This window comes from Dermacentor variabilis, chromosome 7 (assembly GCF_050947875.1).
Source record: "Dermacentor variabilis isolate Ectoservices chromosome 7, ASM5094787v1, whole genome shotgun sequence".
NCBI lineage: Eukaryota > Metazoa > Arthropoda > Arachnida > Ixodida > Ixodidae > Dermacentor > Dermacentor variabilis.
Window position 1 is genome coordinate 126,255,852 of NC_134574.1, and position 21,803 is coordinate 126,277,654.

Genomic DNA, 21,803 nt, shown 5'->3' on the forward strand with positions numbered 1-21,803 from the left:
CGTCGACGATGGCTCTCCGCTCCAAGGCCTACTTCAACGTCGTGCCGGCCTGTAAAAAGAAACGTGGTTCTTCGTGTGTCGATCTCGGATTCGTGTCGTGTAAACCCACGTCGGGATGCGTTTAGAGAACGCTGTGTGAACGTGTGCGCGCGTGTGTGTTACGTAGCTGCAGTGGACATCAAAAGTTGGGGGCGACCGCTGATGTCCGGTACATGCCGCTGATTCTGTTGCGTGTGCGTCGTGCGTATGACAGCTGGTCCGGTCTAAAAAGCCAACGAATCCCTGCCGGCCGGTGGTTAGATACAAAAGCGTAGGCGCGGGCCAGGTTGCAACGTTTGCCTTGAAAACAATGCCGCTAGTCAAAACGGGCAGCGTTGTCCCCGGGCCCTTGGACGTTAATAACGGCGCTGATCGTACGCGATAAAGGAGACAACTGCAGTCTGAAACTTGGTCAGTGAACGTTATCCTGAGCTTTAGAATGTGACTGTAACCGCAGTTCGCGTTTGCGCGGAAGTGAATGGCGTGTTTCAACCTGCGTGCGCTATAAGGGGTCAAGTGTGCTCATTTGCATAGGCGCGTCGCGTGTTGTTTGCACGTTGCAATCACGGTCGTCGTAACTGGTGTCGTTGTAATGTGTTGGTTTCGCTTTGCAGGTTCTAGATTCTATGCTAAAGGAGATATGCACGGCGCTTCTAGAAGCTGATATCAATATCAAGCTCGTTAAGCAGCTCAGGGAAAATGTCAGGTGAGTTCAAACACATGGCCCTCGACATATCCACGCCATATCGTGTTTTCATTCTTTATTTCTTTTTCTTGCATCCATTCCAAGACACTCTTAATAGTATTGTTCAGGTTGATATTATGTGGCTGTTGTAGTGCTTTTTGACATATAATTTCGACAATCTCATAGGTGACCTAATTGTTTTTGCTTTTATTGCAAAACCTGTTGCATGTGTCAAGTATCAGTGTGTTTCAGTATCAGTGTATCAGTGTGTAGCTCCCAACGTGTCCTTTGCACTTTTAACATCATGCCAGTAAACTATAATGCTGTGAACATGCAACACGTACTTGAAAAACACACCAGTCAAAATTTGACATTGCCTAGAGCTGAAGAGCAATTACCAAAATGTTTCCTCTCGCATTTCATTGAGTTTGGTTTGGGTGTTTGCTTTATAAGGACATACCTGTCGCTGCGAAAGTTCTTCTATTTTCCTTCAAGAGGTTTCACAACTCACATTTTGAGCCCTCAGTTCCACATAAATTGCAAAATTTCCATGTGCAGAATTTATTATCTTTAAAACTTCGCTTAATTGTGCCACCCAAGGCCTTATTATTTAATATAAATGTGTCGTGTGACCCTCAGTTCAAGGGAACACATGAGTGCATAGCATGTACGAATTTCTGGCAACATTTGCAGCAGATAGATGCATTATGGTGGCACTTGCAGCTAGTTTGCCAGCGGTGTGAAAGATGCACATTAATGTGTCCCTTTTAACATTTGACTGGACTGTACTTAATTTTGCTTTCTCTTCCATCATTGTAATTTTTCTTGTTCTGCATTCAAAACTTTTCTTGCATTGTCCGTAGTTACCTCTGGTATTCTGCATCTTCTTTCTTTTTGTGGCAATATTTTTAAGTAGAACTGAGTATGGGCCGTCTGAAGAAGTGGGATTTGTATATTGAATTCAGTACTATTACTTCCCTTGTTTCTAAAGAGACTGACATCCGTGTTTAAGAAATATTTATTGTAAATTGAAATTACACATCTGCAACCTGTCCGAAGAGGAAATGCCATTCATTAGATTGCTGCAAGATGTTTTAGGAGAAAAACAATGAAACTATCTCCTTTCTTTTATTCAGTCTACAAAGCCCACAGTGCTTATCTTTTGGATTCATGACTGCGAGAGCTACATGTATTTGCGGCTGATCTCGGTTGACAACGCTCAAAGTGGCCTGGCAGAGTTTTTTTGTTTTGTTTTTTCTCCGTATGATCTGATAGCCATAATTGTCCTCTATATATTTGGCCAGAAACGAATATTGAACGAAAGTTTTGAGGATCAGGTTCTTAAAGACAATAAAACTGTTCGACTCGTACTGAAGATTTTCAGATATTTCTGCATCCTTAAAAAATTACTGATATAACGTTTTACAACTTCTCTCTCTCTTTTTTTGCATCAAATAAAGCTATAAGCTCTGTAAACCCCAGAAAATTCTGGTACTGTCTCAGAACACCCAAAATATTTTACTAAAACACTTGTTCTACAAACCGGTTTCAGTATTGTTACCTAGGAGGTGGATACATCATGACATCATTGCGACTCCATTCATAATTGCTATTTCTTACACCTGCCTCTGTAGGCAGAATAAATGCATACAGCACTCGTTTACTTTTCACGAGCAATGTGTCATACCTAGCCTTATTTCTTCAAAGCAAAATTTTACAGCAAAGCTGTTATGGGGAGTTCCATTTTCGTGCAGCAGTGAAGGCTGGTATCCAATAGCGTGCTTGGTATCAAATTTTAACAAAAAACAGCCATGGTCCCGAATTATTGCTTGTGACGTAATAATCAATGATTACAGAAAGGTTGCCATGCGTATACCTAATTCGAATGTATAACCACTTATTTGTGTGTGTGTCTTTTTTCTGGCCTGTAATCAGCAAGTTTTAAAGCGAAGCTGTGTTTGCAAACCCTCCCAAACTTTCCTGACCCTGACGGCTGTTTTGCTGAATATATTCTGGATGAAAGTACAAATGTTGTACAAAGATACCCACAGAATGGCTTACACAAACTTCGTATTCTGACCGCGTCTTTCAAGCTCTGTTCTGCGTAACAAAAAAGTTAGCTTCGTGCAAAAAACCTGAGCATGTAGTGTCAGCTCACAAGCATCTGTAAAGCACACTAATCTGTTAACAGAATGGTGAATTATATTTAAAGGGGCACTAAAGGCAAATATTAAGTTCATCTAAAGTGATAGCTTAGTGCTCGAGAATCTCTAAGGCATCAATATTATCGTGAACAGTGCCTTAGTAATCGAGAAATTGAGGTGCAAAATATGGTTTGAGACTTCCCCTGGACATTCAAGTACTTGCCAGATGACGAAAGCACTCCTCAGTTAAATTCTAGCACTAGTACTCAACCACTCACTGCAAAAAACATCCTTGTGTTTTATTATAAGATGAAATAAAATGCTTTCCCATTTCTATTTCATTTTTAAAAAACAGAACTCATTGAAAGCACCCTTCACAACGACGCAGGCGGTCGAAAGGTTTCGTTTTCCGCGTTTCAATAGTTTCATTGTCATGTAGTGCTGCACTGGTTCTGCTGGCTCGCGAGACTAGCACAAACTGTAAGCAGCAGAGAATTCAACTTCCGTGTGATGTTGCGAGATGCCAGAACGGTCTACACCACTTGACCAAAAAGCAGCTGCAGCGGCAAATCTACCACTCAGTCTTGGCTTGGTACCGCCTACTGTCGGACGCCGTTTTACTCACCGACGGCAGCAAACAGTGGTGATGGCGTATGCAATGTCGCTTCTGCCCCGTTTGGATGGCGGGCGATTTGAATTTCGAAAAAGGTATTCGAACTCTTCAGATGCAGTTTTCTCGGAAACTAAGTCTTCTCTTCGAACAAAACAAGCATTGCGAGGTTTCTGGAATGGCATTTAAACAGTCCATGCCGACTTAGTATTTGCCTTTAGTGTCCCATTAATGGATTCCTCTAGTCACTTCTTTTCTTCGAATTAGCCACTCAGTATTTGCCACTGGGTTCTTGGCCAATCCTCCAGTATGGGCGAATCCCACTATGTACAGTTCCTGCATGCAACACGAAGATGTAACACTGGCTCACAAATACCTCTGAAGCACGCCATTCTAATAGAGTGGTTAATAATATTTCAGAAATTCTTTGATTTACTTCACTTTCGTAATAGACGCAGAGCAGTGTAATATGACACGGACTTAGAATAAGAAAGACACATACACAGCGCTAGCTTTTCAACTATCCAAATCCAAACCAACTAGCCTGGCAACATGCCCTAGCAAATTATTTTACTTTCTTTGGTTTAGCCATTCAGTATGTGGTACCACTGGGGAAGTGCCTGTCCTCCGGAATGGGTATGACCCACTGTGACAAAAGAGGTACAGAATTCCTAAATGTTACTTTCTACATGTCATACTATGTTGTGCGCATACCTGTCATCACAAAATTGTATGCACAGTCGTTAGCTGTGAATCGTTTAATTAACCGCTTTACTTGAGCTTCGCTTCACATATTTTCCAACATGTATGTTGGCTCTGCACGAGTCTGAGTGTTTCCCGACCTTCACACTTGCTTAGTGTCATCCCATCATGTGCAAGAGGCACATGGTAGACCTTCTTCTAGAATTTGGGAAAATATGTGTCACGCACTCTTCGAATCCATTAGTACCACTCTGAGCCACTTCCTATTATTCGCCTTTTGTCTTCCACTGACATTTGCTGAAGGTATGAAGGTGTCTGCAGGTAATTATAGAAAGTTGCAGCAGATGTTTGCACACTCCTGCAGATCTGTCATCGACATCGATGAGATGGCAGCCGGGTTGAACAAGCGGCGGATGATCCAGTCTGCCGTGTTCAAGGAACTCGTCAGGGCAAGTTCACTCGAAATAATTTGTTCTTGCACTTATTGGTTGCTACTTGGGGAAGCCATTTTAGCACACGTAAAATAGATGCAAGACTGTGGTGTCCGGTCTTGTGTCCTTTGTGTCTGTTTTATTTGCACCAAAAATGGCTTCCCCAATTTCACTCAGCTTGGGTCTGCATTGTGCTATGAGGAACAAATATGTGAGAATGGATAAATAATTTGCCTGGCACCTGCTGTACCGACTTTGGTGAGGTTTGTCGTGTTTAAAAGAAAAGAATGTGAATCTAGTGACTGCAGCAAGCAGATGTTCTGTTTAGATCGCCCATATTTTTTTGCAAACATTTTTTTTTTAATATTGCAAATGGAAAAAGAAAAAAGAACCTCTAGTACCAAGTTGTCAACTGTAACTCAGCAATAAAGATAGTATTGAAATTCTGTAAACCACCAATTGAGACATCTAAAGTGGACAAAATTGATGTATTATGCACTGCTCTAAAACGTAACACTAATTTGTAAGTGGAACTTCTGCAAAAGCCTCGAAAACATTGTAACAATTTCACTGGAGCTGTAAATTAATATATCAAATGTTTCCGCTTTAGATGCTCTAACAGATGCAGTGGCAGAAATGCAATGGTGCAGATTTGTAAACTTTATGCAGGTCAGTTTTTTAAACTTGCAGATTTTAGGCAATTTTTGTAAAGAAGCTGGGAAGTACTAAATCAATATTTTGCTTCCTACAGTTGATGGAGTTTAACTTTCTTGCTCAAGTGCAGCACACTTCATTCAAATTGGTCCTGAGGTTGTGTCATGAGTGCATTTTGCATGTACTACTATGAAAATAGGAGTCGGCCCTGAGCTAAAGCTTCCTCTTGAGATGTAATGGATTCTCATAATCAAATCGTGGTTTTGGCACGTGAAACCTCATAGTTCGAGACATAACTGATGCTCTTATTTTTCTCAAGCTGGAGCTGATGTCTGTTCCACTACTTCTTTATTGAACCTGCTTCTTGCACCTTCTTGGCATCTTTTGACAACTTTAACTCTTCTTGTGTCTAAAATGGGCAAGGCTGAACGTTTATGTAGCCAAGCTGCAGACACTACCACTAGTTATATTTTTTTTCTCTACACTTTAAGCACAAACTGCAGAAAATAGTGCCATTCCACCTCTGGGGCTTAATTGCTTTACAAGGGGGTCATTACATGGTGCAAATATTCACAGAATGGCATTGTATAGATAACAAAAGTTACACTCGTTGTCTATACTATAATCACTTTTGGGGAACATGCCGGCAATGCAGAACCGGTGCCTGTTAGTGCTAATATATTATAAATTCCAAGACTTGCATGCCAAAATTACAAAAGTAGAAATGCATTTGGACTCGACTAAATTTCCCTAAATATCCCTAAAACATAGGTACATGTAACACTTGTGTATTTCACAGCATATGTTATTTGTTTTGGGGACCACTGTTTTAACACCGAGGCTAGTCTCCACATTCTTACTGATTGGACAAGACCTCAAGGACTGATAGGCATCTATCCTGCGTTCGCAGTGTGTTTGCCTCAAAGTAATGAATTAAAGTGTTAATTACTTAAGTCTTTAAATTAAGTATTATTAATTAATATGTATTAATATTATGAGTGAAATTAATTAAATATGAATTAATCAATCTTGCCATATTTAGTGCAAGCATTGCCTACTATAGTATAGATAGGGCAAGATAACGGCTGCAGTACGGTCTCGTAACATTTGACTGAATAGTAAAGCCAGGTTGTCAGTTTTTCGCTTGATTTCTCTGCAACCGAAGTGCAGATGGTGTTGAGATAGTCCTTCAGCTGTGCTGCTTGGTGAAATTTCCTCGTGAAACAAATTGAATGACCTCTTGCGGCAGTGTTGGTAACTTTTTACGGACAAAGTCGCTAAGTCGCAGCCCAAAACACTCCATGTTTAGTGAGAAGCAGCTCCTTTGTGACAGCCTTTGCTGCTTCTCCTCAGAGTAATCTATGCAGTATGGTGATGCAGTAAGCTTTATTATTATTATTATAATGATGATGACAACTTGTTTGAAATTTTGTACTATGTTCTAGTTGTTCCAGGCCTCTTCCTCATTATTTGTTAAACTATAGTTTTAAGCTAAGTGGTGCAGTGGTGAGTCAACGGTCAAGATGTAGAAAGGGAAAATAACCCCTGCTTTTCTAAAATGGCATCATATCTCACGATTATGCATTGCCTAGAAAAGCAGCTTCGATGTGCCCAATAGTTCACTAATAACATCTTCTGTATGTCTTTAGAAGTAGTTAAAAATATAGGTGCATATGCGAACTTTTTAGGATATAATAGGGGTCACGCATGTGACCCCTATTATATGGCGGGTAGCCAAAGTCTCATGAGGAACGTTACCCGGTCAATTTTCTGGCAATTTATGTCACTACATAAGTCACTAAAATAGTCCCAAGAACTCTTATAAGGCAAAGTTGTCATTAAGGTTAAAATGAGCAACTTTCTCGCTACGTTACGAAGCCTGTCTTGCAGTCGGCAGATGAAAACTTCTATGATAATCAGGGGTTGTATTTCATAACACTGCATTTCATTTCTTTAAATTCATTTTGCCCTTCATCATTGGCTCAGATGCCAGCACACCACTTGTAATCTCAGTGTTCAGCCTGGTAGCATGGCGAATAATACTAAGAGAATGGTAAATAAAATGGATTTAATGGAATATGTTCCACTGTCCATTCTTGATAACAACAGGCATGTGGGACACCTTTTAATGCGATAGCGTTAAGAGCCGCGTGTCAGAAAATTCGGCGTCGGGCGTTATTTCGACAAAAAAGATTTTCGAACCACCCACACTCAGTCCCTCCATGTGGCGCAAGAAAGTTACTGAACTAATTGTATTTCTCAAGCTAAAATATTGTTAAAAAATCGTAAAGTACGACTTACACACAACCTACAGACATGATAGCATCGGAGTGTAATTTGTATATACGAGAAAACATAATTCTCTTAAATGAAAACTCAAACAAACCCCTTTCCCCATGTTTCTACCATCCATAAACCGGCCACAGCGTCCGCCATTTGCGTACACCGGTGCGTTATTATCTTGGAGTCCACGGAGCGGCGCACCCATTTCGCTGAAGCACTTCCATATGGCGCTTGCCTCCGCCGCATTGCGCCCTACGCGAGAAGCCGCATTTCTACCAAATGCCCACTTTCGTGTATAGCGTTCCCTGTGAGCGTTTCCCAGTAAAGATTATGGTTACATACGCTGCAGTTTCCGGGAAGCGTGAAAAGCAGTCAGAGATATTTGAATGCTACTGCCTTGTACTCTTAATGGCGAAGCTTAGGCGTCCTCCAAATTTTTATCGGTGTGATGTGAGCATTTTCTCACAAGCATTGTTTAAGCATGGCCATTTCTTGTTGGCAGTTGGTGGATCCCAGCGTCAAGGCATGGCAGCCGACAAAAGGCAAAAACAACGTCATCATGTTCGTCGGCCTCCAAGGCAGTGGCAAGACCACGACGTGCACAAAGGTTTGTTCTTGTCTCCTCATTAATTCCACTCGCGTGCACCGTAGGACATTTCATTTCGCTTGGAGGCTTTCTTTTTTTATGGGGTTTCACGTGCCAAAACCACTTTCCGATTAGGAGGCATGATGTAGTGAAGGACTCCAGACATTTCGACCACCTGGGGTTGTTTAACGCTTAGAGGCTGTGTCGGTACACATGAAGAGAACTAATTGGAGGCTTGCATTCTTGAATGAAGACTGAAATGGCACTTATGAATGGGACAGCAGCAGATCACACACATGAGCACGACTAGCAGCCATTATGTCAATTTGTGGGGAAGACCTACATGTATGCAAGGACGCCTGTACACTGTGCGGTCCACTTTATTAAAACAATACCTCGCCTGACGGACCGATTGTTATGCAACTGGCTTTCTTCCACTACAGTCTAACCCGACTATATCTAACCCATTTACATCAAATTATTCTATATATCGAACAATTTGTGGACACTGTATACTTACAGTGAGCATATACAGTCAACGAACGATTTTTCGGACCCTCTAGAGAATGTAAAAACGTCCGAAAATTCAGGCAGTCCGAAAAAATGAATGCATGCAAAAAACCGCATCTTTTTTTCTTTTTTTCTCGGATCTAGAGGTAAAGGGCGAAGTACCAATCTTCCGAAACCCTGCCAAAGCATCAATGAAGGTACTATAAAAAGAGGCGTTCAAAAACTCTGTATGCAGCCGACTGCCGGTTTATTATGTACATGTGCATTGTTGGGCAGCCAGTGTTATTGCTGCAGTGGCTTGAAGAACTTGTTGATTGTTGTTTGGACGGCGTTCCGGTTGCACGCGATCATATTCGCCTCGATCTGAGCAAGGGTCATGCCAGCACTGTACACCGATGAAAGTCAACAGTGCTCGTGTCAACTCGGCGCTTGTAGGCGGCGCAGGCATTGGCTCCTCATTTTCAACATCGCAGTCTTCTGAATCCCCCACAACCTTACGGGACTATTCCCTCGTTAGTCAGCTCTGCGCAGAAGTTGAGCTCGTTGTCAGCGTCAACAAACTGTTCAAAAGTTATTTCCGTGGGTACGGTACTGCTTTCCACGCTTCGATGCCATCGGCGAGGACGACGAAGACGGACTGGGGGCCATCGAAGGCAAGCGAAATCTTCAAGTTGCGAACAGTGGAGTTCGCTGACGAGCGTCGAAGCACCTAGGCTAGTGTTGCAGAGCACACTTGACACAACAGCACAACCACACACCACGCTAGCCAAAACGTGGCCTGCGCAAACAAACGAAATAGCGCCGCTCCAGAAACTCCGCCGGAAGCGGAAGTGCGGCCATTTGTGGCGATGAACATAGCCAACGTGGCCAGACCAAATCGGTGTGTGACGGCTAGATTCGGCTAGTTGTAGTTCAAAGTGCTGATATGCTTCGGCTGCAAGTCGATTTCCTTCGCAAGGGCGCTGCGCGAGGAGCCAAAGGACTTTCCATCCCATCAGAAAGTCCGAAAAATTGGACGGCGGGGGGTCCGAGCGTCCGAAACTTCAGATGTCCTTATACATTGATTCTATGGGGTTCGTGACGGTGCCGCGAAGACGTCCGAAATATCAGGCATGTCCGAAATATCAGGCATGTTCGAAAATTCAGTCGTTGACTGTATAGCAAAAATTACACGTACATCGAACAAAAATAGCAGCGAGCCCCGATATATCGAACGTCAACGGCGAAAAGTGCCCCCCAGAAGTTGGCTTTCCGGAAGTTGGCGGGGAAACCCTGCGATGTGGCTTCATTCAACCGCTCTCCCTACCGTGACAGCGCTGCCTCGGACGAGCCGTCAAAACCCCCCTGCAAAATATGATCCTGGCCTGCCCGCAGCGCTTGCTCAGACACCCAATCAGAGGCTCTTGTGCCCTCGTTATGCAAGATGGCAAAAATGCGAGATGTCTCGATGCTTTTCTGGGCCTCCTTCCGCAGTGTTGCCGTGATGAAGCGGTAGAATTCACCTTTCGTCGTGAAGCTCGAAATTATAAATAGGGTCGAACGCAGTGAGAAGTCGGATGTCCCTGCAGCATGCGAAATTCCGAGGTGCATTTTCAGCAGTATCTTGAAGAATAAGGGGGAAATTAGGGCTAAAGCGGCCAAACTCGCAACCCGGTGCCCGTGGCGCCCGATGCGTGCGCATGGCCGTGTACAAGTGGTTCATCCGAAATTGCTTCAGACATGCTGGCTTCCGCATGCTTGATGAGGACTGCAAGTTCTGATGAATGCAACAAAGCCATTGCCGGTGTTGCCAAAGTTTGGAGCGAGCTGTCTGTATTTCCGGAAGCTGTTGACGAATCAACAGTACACGAGTTTGTGAGTGCAGATGATGGTGTCGTGACCACGGAAGTGCCCGAAAACGAAGACTACATTGCCGACATCGTACCGAGCACAAGTGAAAGTGGGCATAATGAGGAAAGCAACGACGGTGCTTTGCCCACATGCTCCGAAGTGATTGGTGCACTCGCACTAGTCTGGTGCTTCTGCGCGAATGCAGAAGGTTGCGGCCTCAGCTGCTCTGACTCTTTAGACAATGTGGAGAAGTACGTACGTCACATACCGCAAAATTGCCCAAGCAGAAGAAAATGCAGGACTATTTCATGCAAAACCAAGCTAGTTTCATCAATAAAGGGATCTTATAAATGGTATGTGCTGTTATGACATACAATTATTTAGCAGGCTTATATCGAATTATGCTCTATATCGAGCTGATAGGCATTTATTTGCGAATTTGATATAGCCGGGTTCAACTGTAGATCATATAGTACGGACCACTGTTAAAGGGCCCCTGAAACGGTTCGGACAAATTTTCCAGACACGTAGGGTACAGCTAAAACCAATCATTCGCACCACAATTTGTGTGAAGTGTCTCATATTAAGAGAGCTACGGACGATTACAAGTTACCCTCCTCCATAGCCATGCATTTTGTCCTCAACTCGTTCGCCAAGTGATCGGGCCTAAGTTCCGCCTTCACTGGCTCTGCGTCATGATAGCACATTGTGTCCTCTACTTCCGGTTCTCCAGGAACAAGCGAGCGAAGCCTCTCCAACCTCTCTGGCAGCTGCTTGGCAGTTGACCCCAAGCGAGAGTTATCGAAGCAGCGTGTGTTGCGAGCATTCTGTCACAGCGCCGAACGTGTCTGGTATTCCGGTAACCGCAGGTGGGCTGGGCCTTTCAACGGATGGGTGAAGGCATAAACTCAAGCTGATGAAGCAACTTTAGCGTAGACATACGTGAGCGGCCTAATCGGTCTGCATGGTCCATCCACCTGTTCGTGCAGAGCTTAACCAGCCAAACAAAGAGCTAACATTGTATAACCAAGTGTAAAAGATGTTAAACATTTACAAAAACAGCATGTTAACGATTACGCTCCTGCAAAAAATTTACACCAGCAGCAAAGAAGAATATACTTCGTTACTGCTACTGTGTTTGGTTGAGCTCTGTGCCACCAGGTGGCTGCACCATGCAGAACATTCACGTTTGCACTTATGCTCATACCGTGAAACGGCAAGGTCATGCCAGGCCCTGTCCCCTAGCTTGCATTTACCCGAATACCAGACTCGCAAAACGCTATTGTGGTAGTAATCCTCTGGTGTAAAGGGACGGCCACAAACGCACAAATTCTAGTGTTGATATTGATAGCACCGTTCGGGTAGCGATAGTCAGATGCGCTGCAGCCGCTCTGCTCGTCTGCTGCCTTGCAGAGGGACACGATATTGCAGCTTGACATATTGCCAGTCACTATGTTTGCTGTCCACAACGCAACAAAGTCTAATCATCGTGCTCGCGAAAAGACTGAGACCGACTCTGACTGCAGAGCTCTTGTCAAAATGGAGCATGTTGTAACACAAGCAGATGCTTGCTGTGTTCTGGAACTGCTTAAGTGTAGTGAAAAATTTTTCTTGTGCATTCTCTTTCTGTTACTTTCTTTTTATAGAAGCAAATGAACTGACATTCCAACTATTGCTAACATCATTTGTTCACCATAAAGCTGGAAAAATTATCGATGATGCGCCCTGGGCAGCCAATCGGATAGCTCGCCCTACTGACATCAATAGGGTGATTTACGTCATATGGGTAGGGGCGGCTGAAAATTCTGCGAAGCTGTGTGCTGCGATCGCAACGATATACATTTTTAGAACCTTATAATAAATTACACGCTTTACGCGGAGCACTTAGGTGCGTCAATTAATGATCAGAAGGACCTACTCTGATGACTCAATACGTTCGTACAAAATCGTCAAAATCATTTCAGGGTCCCTCTAAAGAAAACACTTAATTATAACTCAACGAAACATAATTTCTGCGTTACTTCATCTTTTTTGTGAGAAAAGGTAACTGATGGGAAACGTCAAATAAGCATCCATTGATAGAAGATTATTCTGCAGGCATTTGTGCAAAATGTACATCCGTAGTCAGCGCTTTACGTTATCACCGTTGTACTTGCTATGGGAGTCTGCAATGAGTCTTGCCTGTGGCCTTACACTAATTAAGGGACTCTAACTGTATTAGTAAATCACCGTGCTTCAATACCTAAAAAAAGACACTCTTATTGTAGACAAGTGAGCTAGAAAAGACACAAAAATGAAAGGCAGATGGCGACACTGCCTTGGACTTTCCGTACCAATTCATACCAGCCAGCCCTCCCGATTCGCCTGGGGGACTCCCGATTTTTTACTGAACTTTCCGATTGTACGATCACTGTCTTATATCTCCCAAAAAGCGGCCTCTGTTCGCGCAATAATGATTTTTGCGAAACCAGCACTGTGGAATCTACAGCCACATCATAATCGTCAGCATCACCAACAACAGCCGCACTAGCACCATCGGTATCATTGACTAAACAGCCAACTACGGTACCTAGTAAGCCAACCAAAGCCAGAGCCAATGTAGCTCCTGCATATTATGCACGCCTTCTTTCATGGTGCATCTTGTTGCTGCTACTTGTGTGTATGATTAGTGTTGGCTAGGCCCTGTGTATGCGGTGCACCCTGTAAAGTTAGTCCTTGTGTGCTTGAAGCCATGGCGCTATCAAAGCCCAAGAAAAGGTATTTGCAGAAGTTTTTGCGATCTTATACTTCTGAATTTTCGTGCTTCCTGATATCAAGAAAAGAACATTGCATTTTGTACGTGTGCATCGTGCGACGTCAGCGTGTCTCACAGTGGCAAATGTGATTTAAAACTGCACGTTTCCACGGCAGTGCATCAAAGTTATGTTCGCACCGCTAAGCAGCAAGATAACATAGTGAACTTTCTTCGGAACGACTGCAACAATAGTGTCATACGTGTGGAGTGCCTGTTTACGGGATTCCTCATCGAACACAACCTACCCTGTGTCAGCGACCACAATGGGCCTCTTCTACAGAAAATGTTTCCGAGATGCGATGAGGCAAAGCTTTGTGGATGTGGACGCTACTCTGAAACGCAACTCTGAAGAATGCTGAGGTGGCCAACCTTAAATTTATTTCACGGACATCGCTATCGAGTCTTCGTTTCTTTATTCAGTTTCCCTCAGCTGCTGCCCCGATATTCCAATGAATCTGCTGAAGACGCTTTAGATGCTCTCGAAGCTGAGTTTGCTACACTACAGGCGTACAGTCTTCAGGAGGACATTCTGAATAAAGAAAGGTGGGACGTCCAGTAGTCTATGTTTGGAAAAATGAAAAACACTGATGGAAAACATGTTTCACCGAGTTGCTAAGGTGATGCTCGATTTGCTCGTGATACCGCATAGCAAGGCAGAGTGCGAGATGATTTTTAGCACGGCGCAACCCTCCAACATCTGCTGCTAGTGAAGGGCCGTCAGTCTGGACCATGTTTTCAGCAAAGCTACTTGGACAAATTTTTGAAGTGAGTGAAGTCTGCTACTGCAAAATCCCTGCAAAAAGGACTCATCAAACACTACCTGAAAGTTTGAACGAAACACCCCCCGTCCCACCGGAAGTTGAAACAGTGAATGAACCCCCACCCCCCACACCCACCTCCTGTTGGCATGAATAAGAAGTCTCCCAATTTTTTATTTCGCCAGGTTGGCAGGTATGCCAGTTCACTCTGACGTCATGGATATTGGATGGCAGCTGCTTGTGCCTTAGTGACATTTTGACTGGTAAAGATGGATTACGTTGTATTCTAAAGTAGCCGTAGAATCAACTTAGCAACTTTTGAAAGCTTTTGCTGCGACACAATAGCCGAAAAAAAAAGTGCTTTGAAATTCGTGTCCTCATACTGACATACGTCCCATCGATCGGATTTTAGCATGGAATTCCAAGAAACAGAAGTTTGGCCTTCGTTTTTTGTTCTAGTATCAACCTCTTACTACAAAGTTAACTAGAAAAGAGTTTTTAAGAAAAAAAATACTTGATCAATTGAAATTGACTTTAGCGCTTCTCTTTTAGTGTCCTTGTTATTTGCTTCAAGTTAGTGCATTTTCAGTACCAAGAAGATTGTTTGACGTTTTCGACACGCAACGAGCACGACGTCTTCCTTCGTGTCTTCAGTGGTCTGTAGGCTACTCTCCTCTAACAGTGCATCCAGCTTAGTCGCTGTGGTGCTGCACTGCAGAGGTTGCGGGGTCAATCCCCGCCATGGTGGTCACATTCCTGTTGGTGCAAAATGCAAAAATGCTTGTTTACTTAAATTCAAGTGCATGCTAATGAAACTCCCAGGTGGTCAAAGCTAATCTGGATGCCCCACTATGGTAGGCCTCGTAATCGTATGATGGTTTCGGCGCATCAAACCCTTCAATTTGATATTTTAATTTTTTATTTATTTATTTATTTTTCTTTTTGTGGCAAGTAAGCCAAAGCACATGGAGTCTCTTTTGTCCGCAGCTGGCCTACTACTACTTGAAGAAAGGCTGGAAGACGTGCTTGGTCTGTGCCGACACCTTCCGGGCCGGTGCCTTCGACCAGTTGAAACAGAATGCGACCAAGGCGAGGATACCCTTTTACGGAAGGTGAGCAACCACATTTTGTTTATAATGCAGACGTACGCACTGTATGCTTTTGCATGTAGCTTATGCCATAACGAATTGGAGTGGTCTTCCAAGTGATGTTGTCGACGTGCACGATCGAGTCTCCCATCAAATAGAAACTACACATACTGTTTTCGTAGCTGTGTTTGACTGATTTACATTAAAATAATTCCGAAGAGCCATTGCGTAGCTGCAGTGTCACACTTATTCTTGTTTGCATAATGTAGCTTTTTGGTTGCATTACAGAATTGCAATGAACCCTTATAAGCTATTCTCAGCATTCTTTGTTCAAATCAAAAATTAATTCTGCATAGCGTATGCTACTTACATTTCTTCTTTGTTAATAAGGCTGCAGCTAACTAGTGATACTGCAAGCTTATCAACATATGCTCCTTGTTCTTCAATTGCCCTGTATAATGACCCCACTCACTAAATGTTCTTTTAGGCTCCTGTGAGGTATCTGAATAAATAAAGAAGTACTAAATACATTTGTGCAATGACATGTTTGTCATATCCATGCCTCCTGAAACTTGCATGGACGCCATTGGCGAGAACTATTGGTTCTGGCTTCATGTGACCATGGTAGCTTTTTCCATCACGCAGTCATACGTATAGCACCACAATATCTGAGGACACCTTCAAATTTTAACAGCATGCCTACAGTTAACTAGACTCTTAACTGCTACTACTCAAGGTCGTATGCCAGTGATGACGAATGAGGTGGCAAAGGAAGCTAAAAAAAGGCTTCGTAAGGTTGTCACCAAAGGTGGTGAGCACATCTGTTTTTTAAAGCAGACACTCATTTATTTGCCCTACTTACACAATTCTAATGTGCCCCTAAATCTAACATGCACACAGTGTTCGCTGGTTTAAAGTACGAAAATGACAGTACACTTGAATGTAAAATGCATCTGATTTATCAAAAGAAAAATACAGCATTTCCCTCACGTTCGTGGTCAGAAGAAACAAGACGTGCAAAATAACCTTCGCAGAAGATGAACTTCCTTTTTTTGTAAATGAGCTTTCACAATGAAAGCGGCACGTTGCCATTTGTGCTTCATTATGCACACAGGTGTGGTATCTGTTAGAGCGATAACTTTAAGCGATACTACAATCATTTTCATGAGACAGTACGGGCCTCTGCATCTCTTAAGAGCATTCCTGGAACTGCGCGCAGATAATGAGCTTAGCACAGCGCGACTGTGTGCGCTGACACATCCAGTGCCGAGTCGCGCACTTGCGAAAGGTATAGCATCTCCGAATGTGATTGACTGCCAAGCACAAAATGGACCCAAAGCAACCTTCACAAAAACATGCTCTGTTGCCACCTTGTGATGGCAATTGCGCTGCGTCTGACAGCTCTGACGGTAGGCTGTTGCCAACACTGTGATCGCAGTTTCGGCTTCGTATCCAATTATAATGCGGAGGAAATTTCGGACCCATTTTCTCAGAGAAAAAGTGCGAGTTAGATTCATATAAATACAAAATTTTTTTCTTGTCTGGTCAGCACCCATAAAATTTGGTTAAAAATCTAAGAAAACAAGGTGTTCTTTACGGAAGAGTATACGCTAGTTACAGCATCGCTTGTGTTCGTCTATGCACTCAATTCATCCTCGTCTGCGCATATTTGCCACAAGACATGGCATAACTCCTCTTTGACAGATAGCAACCACACAGCATACTACATCACCTTCTGAATGAATTATTGGGCCATTCAGGATCTGTATGACAAATTGATGTTCACAAGAGCAGTACCTTCACTGTAAAAACAAAAAGGAGAGAAACATTGCTTGTTCTCCAAAGGTCCACGTGTCATGCTTTTCACTGCAGAGTAAATCCCACAAAATTTGTGACGCGCATTTTGTTCTGTCCTTGCAGTTACACAGAGGTCGATCCAGTGGTGATAGCTCAGGAAGGCGTGGAGAAGTTCAAGAACGAGGGTTTCGAAATCATTGTTGTTGACACAAGTGGCAGGCACAAGCAGGAAGAGTCACTATTCGAGGAGATGTTGCAAGTGTCCAACGTCACCGTGAGTGTTCTTCCTCTCTGTCATTCCAGCCTGTTCCCTTGTGCCTTTCTTTCACATTGATTTCATTTTGGGCCCGGCATGCTTACCCTTGACCACCAGGGTCTTCCCATCAACGTGAAGGTTTATAGCACGGTCGGGGACAAGTCGACGACGTAGAAGCTGCCCCACCTGCGAAATAGTATTGCATACAAACCCTGCCAACTCTCACAAATCTTTTGGTTAAGTTTTTGAATTTATTTTTGAATTTTGAATCTTGAACAACATTCAAGAAGTTGCAGGTACTCTAGGCATGTCTGGCACTGAGTGAAAGCTTGATAACAGTGATAATCCAGTGAAAAATGATGGTCATTGTTGAAGAGTATAGCAATGGATGTGTGGTAATATGACAGACCTTTCACTTGCTGTGCTTGTGGTTTCTCTGATAAGTAGGGTGTGCGTAGCCAGAGGCTGCAAGCCTTCGTGACTGTGTATGCAACGGTTGTTCCGCGTCTGCCTGTCATTTAAAAAATTGCTGTACCTTTCTCTGTTCTCGTAGAAACCAGACAACATCATCTTCGTGATGGACGCATCGATTGGTCAAGCCTGTGAAGCGCAGGTGAGCCCTCAACTGAGTTGAATTTTTTTCGTTGTTGCTCAACTAGGTTCATGCGCCTTCATGCTGTGACGGCAGTCAAACGAGCAAAAAGAAAAAGCAAAGCATGAAAGCCAAAATTTAACCAGGGAGACCAGAAAGCATCATCATGATGAATTGTCAGCGGTGACCTTAGAAGAGGCACGTACATTGCACAAACAAAAGCACTAGTAGAGACATATTGAGACAGTGTGTTCATCTACATTGCATTCTGAGCACTCTTGTGTTGTAGGGCTCCTCTTGGCATTAAAGAAGGGGGAGATGTAGCTACAAAACAAATTGATAATTTTGCTTATTTAGTTATATCGATGTTTAACTGTACTACAACAGCCAGTAGAAATTGTTTGCTTAAGGGCAGGGATCAGGAGTGTGGATGCTAATCTTCATTATTTTATTTGTGGAGAAACTGCACGGCTCTTGGTCATATCGCATTGGTGCACGTGACCATAATTCCAAGCAGAACGTAGGATGGTAATTTCGATCACCTCTGTACCTCCGAAAACATTGCCTCCTTCTAATGCCCCTTACTTAGCTCACCAGCTTGGGCTTCTGGGGCAATAAGTCGAACCTCGGTACAGCAAACCTCAATGCAATGAAATTCGCGATGTAACAAACCATTTTCATTTTCCAATCTTAGCTGCATTGAAAACTGTGTATTTTCTTTCGCGATTTAACGAAGTAATTTCGTGACACTGTTTCTATTTAACGAAGTCTTCGGCCATCTCACGTGCCGGTACGCTGTAGGCAAGAAATACCGCTGTACCATTTGTCGCATTGGTAAGCCACATGCAGAGGCAGCAGGGCAAGCGGCAGCTTGCAGCGCTCTTGAAGAAAAGCGAGACCTAACGATTCCTTCTGCGCAGAAAGATGGGGAGGTAGTTAACGCATGGTAACGTGATCAAGCACGCGAACCGCACTATTATGGTCCGACCACCTCGCAACTTATTTATACGCGCCTATTAACGAGATACTACCAACCAGGAATACTCTGGAAATTTGTGAAGTTGTTTTTAATGCTCAAACTTTCAAACCTCGAATTAATGACATTCACGATTTATACAATGTTTTTCGTTGCAAATACAACTTTGTTATATCAGGGTTTGACTGTATTCTTGAAAGATCACTTTTGGAGATACTAGACCTCCATTTGCGAAATTCCGTGGCACTGGCATTGGAGGTGTCAGCATCTGCAGGTGGTGGCATTGCTGACACTGCCGCTCGTAAACGCCAGCATGTCTGGTGCTATAGCAAACACGACACCTTGCAACAGTGAAAGTGCTCCCGAAAGAGATAGTCCAAAAATACTGCCTCTTCAGGTTGGACCGTTTGCATGGCTGAAAACAGTTTGACGTAACATACTCTCTCTCTCTCTCTCTCCCTCCCTCCTTTGAGTTGGTAAGCTAGCAGCTTTCGGCCAATACCCTGTGTCATTGCAGGCACGTGCCTTCAAAGAGAAAGTGGACGTTGGTGCCGTCATTGTCACAAAGCTTGATGGCCATGCGAAAGGTGGAGGAGCTCTCAGCGCGTGAGTCAACTTCAACGATACTCCTTGCTTTCTTTCTACGCTGTGAGCAAAAGGCTGTTGGTTGCAAGTATAGTACCGGAAATACAGCCCAGCTGTTCAGTTCATATACCAGCCAGAGAGCTATAGATTCGCATTACTATGCGACTTGAAATATATTGAAATATATTGAAATATATTGTGGTCTGTGCGAGAGCAGATGCAGTTATCTTACTTGTGAATGTGTGCCCGATTTGTTTACATACTATTTAGCAGACTTGTGCCGTGGCAGAATTTAGTGCACAAGATAAGCTCAGTCACTAGACGACTAAGCTGTGCGGGTAAGCCAACCTCTCGGTGATAAGGGGCACTGGTTTGCAAATAGCAAAGGCACATGTTAATGCAATGGAAGGGAAGAAAATAGCTTAATGGAGTTTAACTGCAATAAGACTCCTATTTGAGGGTGTTTAAGTCCAGTAGGGTAACGGTTAGTAGACGTGCAGTAGCGTGCGTGCGTAACTTGCGGATGCATATTGCATTTTGCATGTGGACTGTTTGGAGATGCTGTTTTGTAATGTGCAAAAGGGTTTTGCCTGCCCCATGTACTAAAACTGTGTGACACTTATCATTGCTCTCCAGGGTGGCAGCAACGCATAGTCCAATCATCTTCATAGGTACCGGGGAACACATAGACGACTTTGAGCCCTTCAAGGTCAAGCCTTTCATCAGCAAACTCTTAGGTGAGCAGCAAATTGCAAGATTTGTTCCCATGTTCTCTCATTCCTCTGGTTACTGCAAAACAGTGCACTATGGATCATACAGAACCTTTATCAATGCTTCTTTTGTCTGCCAGGTAAAAAAAGAAAAGAAGTTTTGCTTTCCTGAATCTCATGTTTTACTTCTCTGCATAGCGCCTTATGCTCAGGCGAGTGCAACAAAATTTATATGACGGTATTTTTGTCTTGTGCAGTCTCAAACATGTTCACATTTGATGTCATCATGGAAGTGCAAGTTTCTGTAAAATGCTGTGTAATGCTTGGCATTGTTTTCAGTATGTCGCATCTGTTCAGTATGATGTATAGAACCGTCTTGGCATTCAAGAGCATATGCTGACCTTACAACGTTGCCACGCTTTAACATCTACAGAGTGATTCAAAATTAGAGCATTGAGCTGAACCAAGCTATTGAGCTAATGATACAGCATACTGAGTTTTTCAATTTCACACTGCTTCAATGAGGTTTTCCTGCTTGATCTTAGTAGACAATGCTAGGTGGTTTGCCGTCAATATAAAATAAACTGAACTGAACTGTCATTCCGTGTAAAGAACAGAGGTTGGCATTGTCTGGCTACATTTAGATTAGGCACATTTGTGATAGCTTTTACAAAATCTACGTTACAAAAAGAAAATAGTGAACTCGTTATGCACCTTTGCACATGGAAACAACCTATCTTGTGCAGATTACTGTTCATTTTAAATTCATTGCTGACAAGAAAATATTCACCCATAAATCAAACAATATAGACGACCGACAACTGTGCTCACTGCTATCATTGCGCTTTGCGTGTATCACCTGTTTCGCTGTGTGCAAGATCGCCCAATAAAGAGTTGAATATTTAACTTGGCAGTTCTATTCATCACCATCACTATGTGACAGTAACTTGTGAAAGAGTCCAAATTGAGTACACCAACTTTCAATATAAGATCTATACAGTAAAACCTTGTTAAACCCTACCTGTTTAAACAGTAGATTCACTTTAAAAGTAGTAAAGTAAAATCCCCGACTCAGCTGCCATTGAACATAATGCATTTTCTATCCACATAAACTGTACCAGCTTATTGCGTACGTATGAGTTAACACATTGTGTTTCAACTTTTCATCGCGAAATCACGGCTTAGTCAGCCCAGCAGCACAACGAGCCTCAGATATGTGAACGGCCTCCAAGTGCAAACATACAGGGCACTTGGAAGGGTGAAGTCACATCAGCATCAGCATCATTTTGGCACCGTGCTAGAGTCGGTGTGTTGTGGCCCGTGTTGTGGTGTTGTGCAAGCTAGGACAAAAACCGGGTGCTTAGCATAGAAGAAAAATTGGACGTCGTTCGTGCTGTCGAATGTGGCACGAAGAAGTCGGTGCTGGCATGTGAGAGGGATCCAGCGTTGAGTACGGTGTGTGGCATTTGGAATTCGAAGAAGTTGGTCGGCAATGCTGCTGCGATGGTGAAAATACGTTGGCTACGAGGTTTGACTTTTCGCCATCATTGCCTCTGTTCTTGCCGAAGTGTCGCCTAACGACAGTGATGAGGAAGACACGGAAAGCGACAGCACGGGCGATTCAGGCCCAACAGTGGCAGATGTTGCGCTTTATGTCAGCCTCATGTGGGTGTTTGCTGAGAAGAGGGCTGGCGGAAAAGCTGGCTCGTAGCATGAGTGAGTTTGAGGCTTCCTTCGTCGCTGCTAGCCTGCCGTGGCATCAAACGAAAATAA

The 21,803-nt window shown here is 43.4% G+C and overlaps 1 protein-coding gene across 1 annotated transcript in view; it reads left to right on the plus strand.

The window, feature by feature from the left end:
* Srp54k (signal recognition particle 54k) overlaps positions 1 to 21,803 on the plus strand; it is a 34,337-nt gene that overhangs the window by 217 nt on the left and 12,317 nt on the right. Inside the window, exons 2-9 of the mRNA XM_075699199.1 lie at positions 654 to 745; positions 4,545 to 4,629; positions 8,051 to 8,155; positions 15,014 to 15,138; positions 17,035 to 17,185; positions 17,721 to 17,780; positions 19,253 to 19,341; positions 19,957 to 20,057. Coding sequence (XP_075555314.1) covers positions 654 to 745; positions 4,545 to 4,629; positions 8,051 to 8,155; positions 15,014 to 15,138; positions 17,035 to 17,185; positions 17,721 to 17,780; positions 19,253 to 19,341; positions 19,957 to 20,057 — 808 coding nt within the window. The remainder of the gene's footprint in view (positions 1 to 653; positions 746 to 4,544; positions 4,630 to 8,050; positions 8,156 to 15,013; positions 15,139 to 17,034; positions 17,186 to 17,720; positions 17,781 to 19,252; positions 19,342 to 19,956; positions 20,058 to 21,803) is intronic.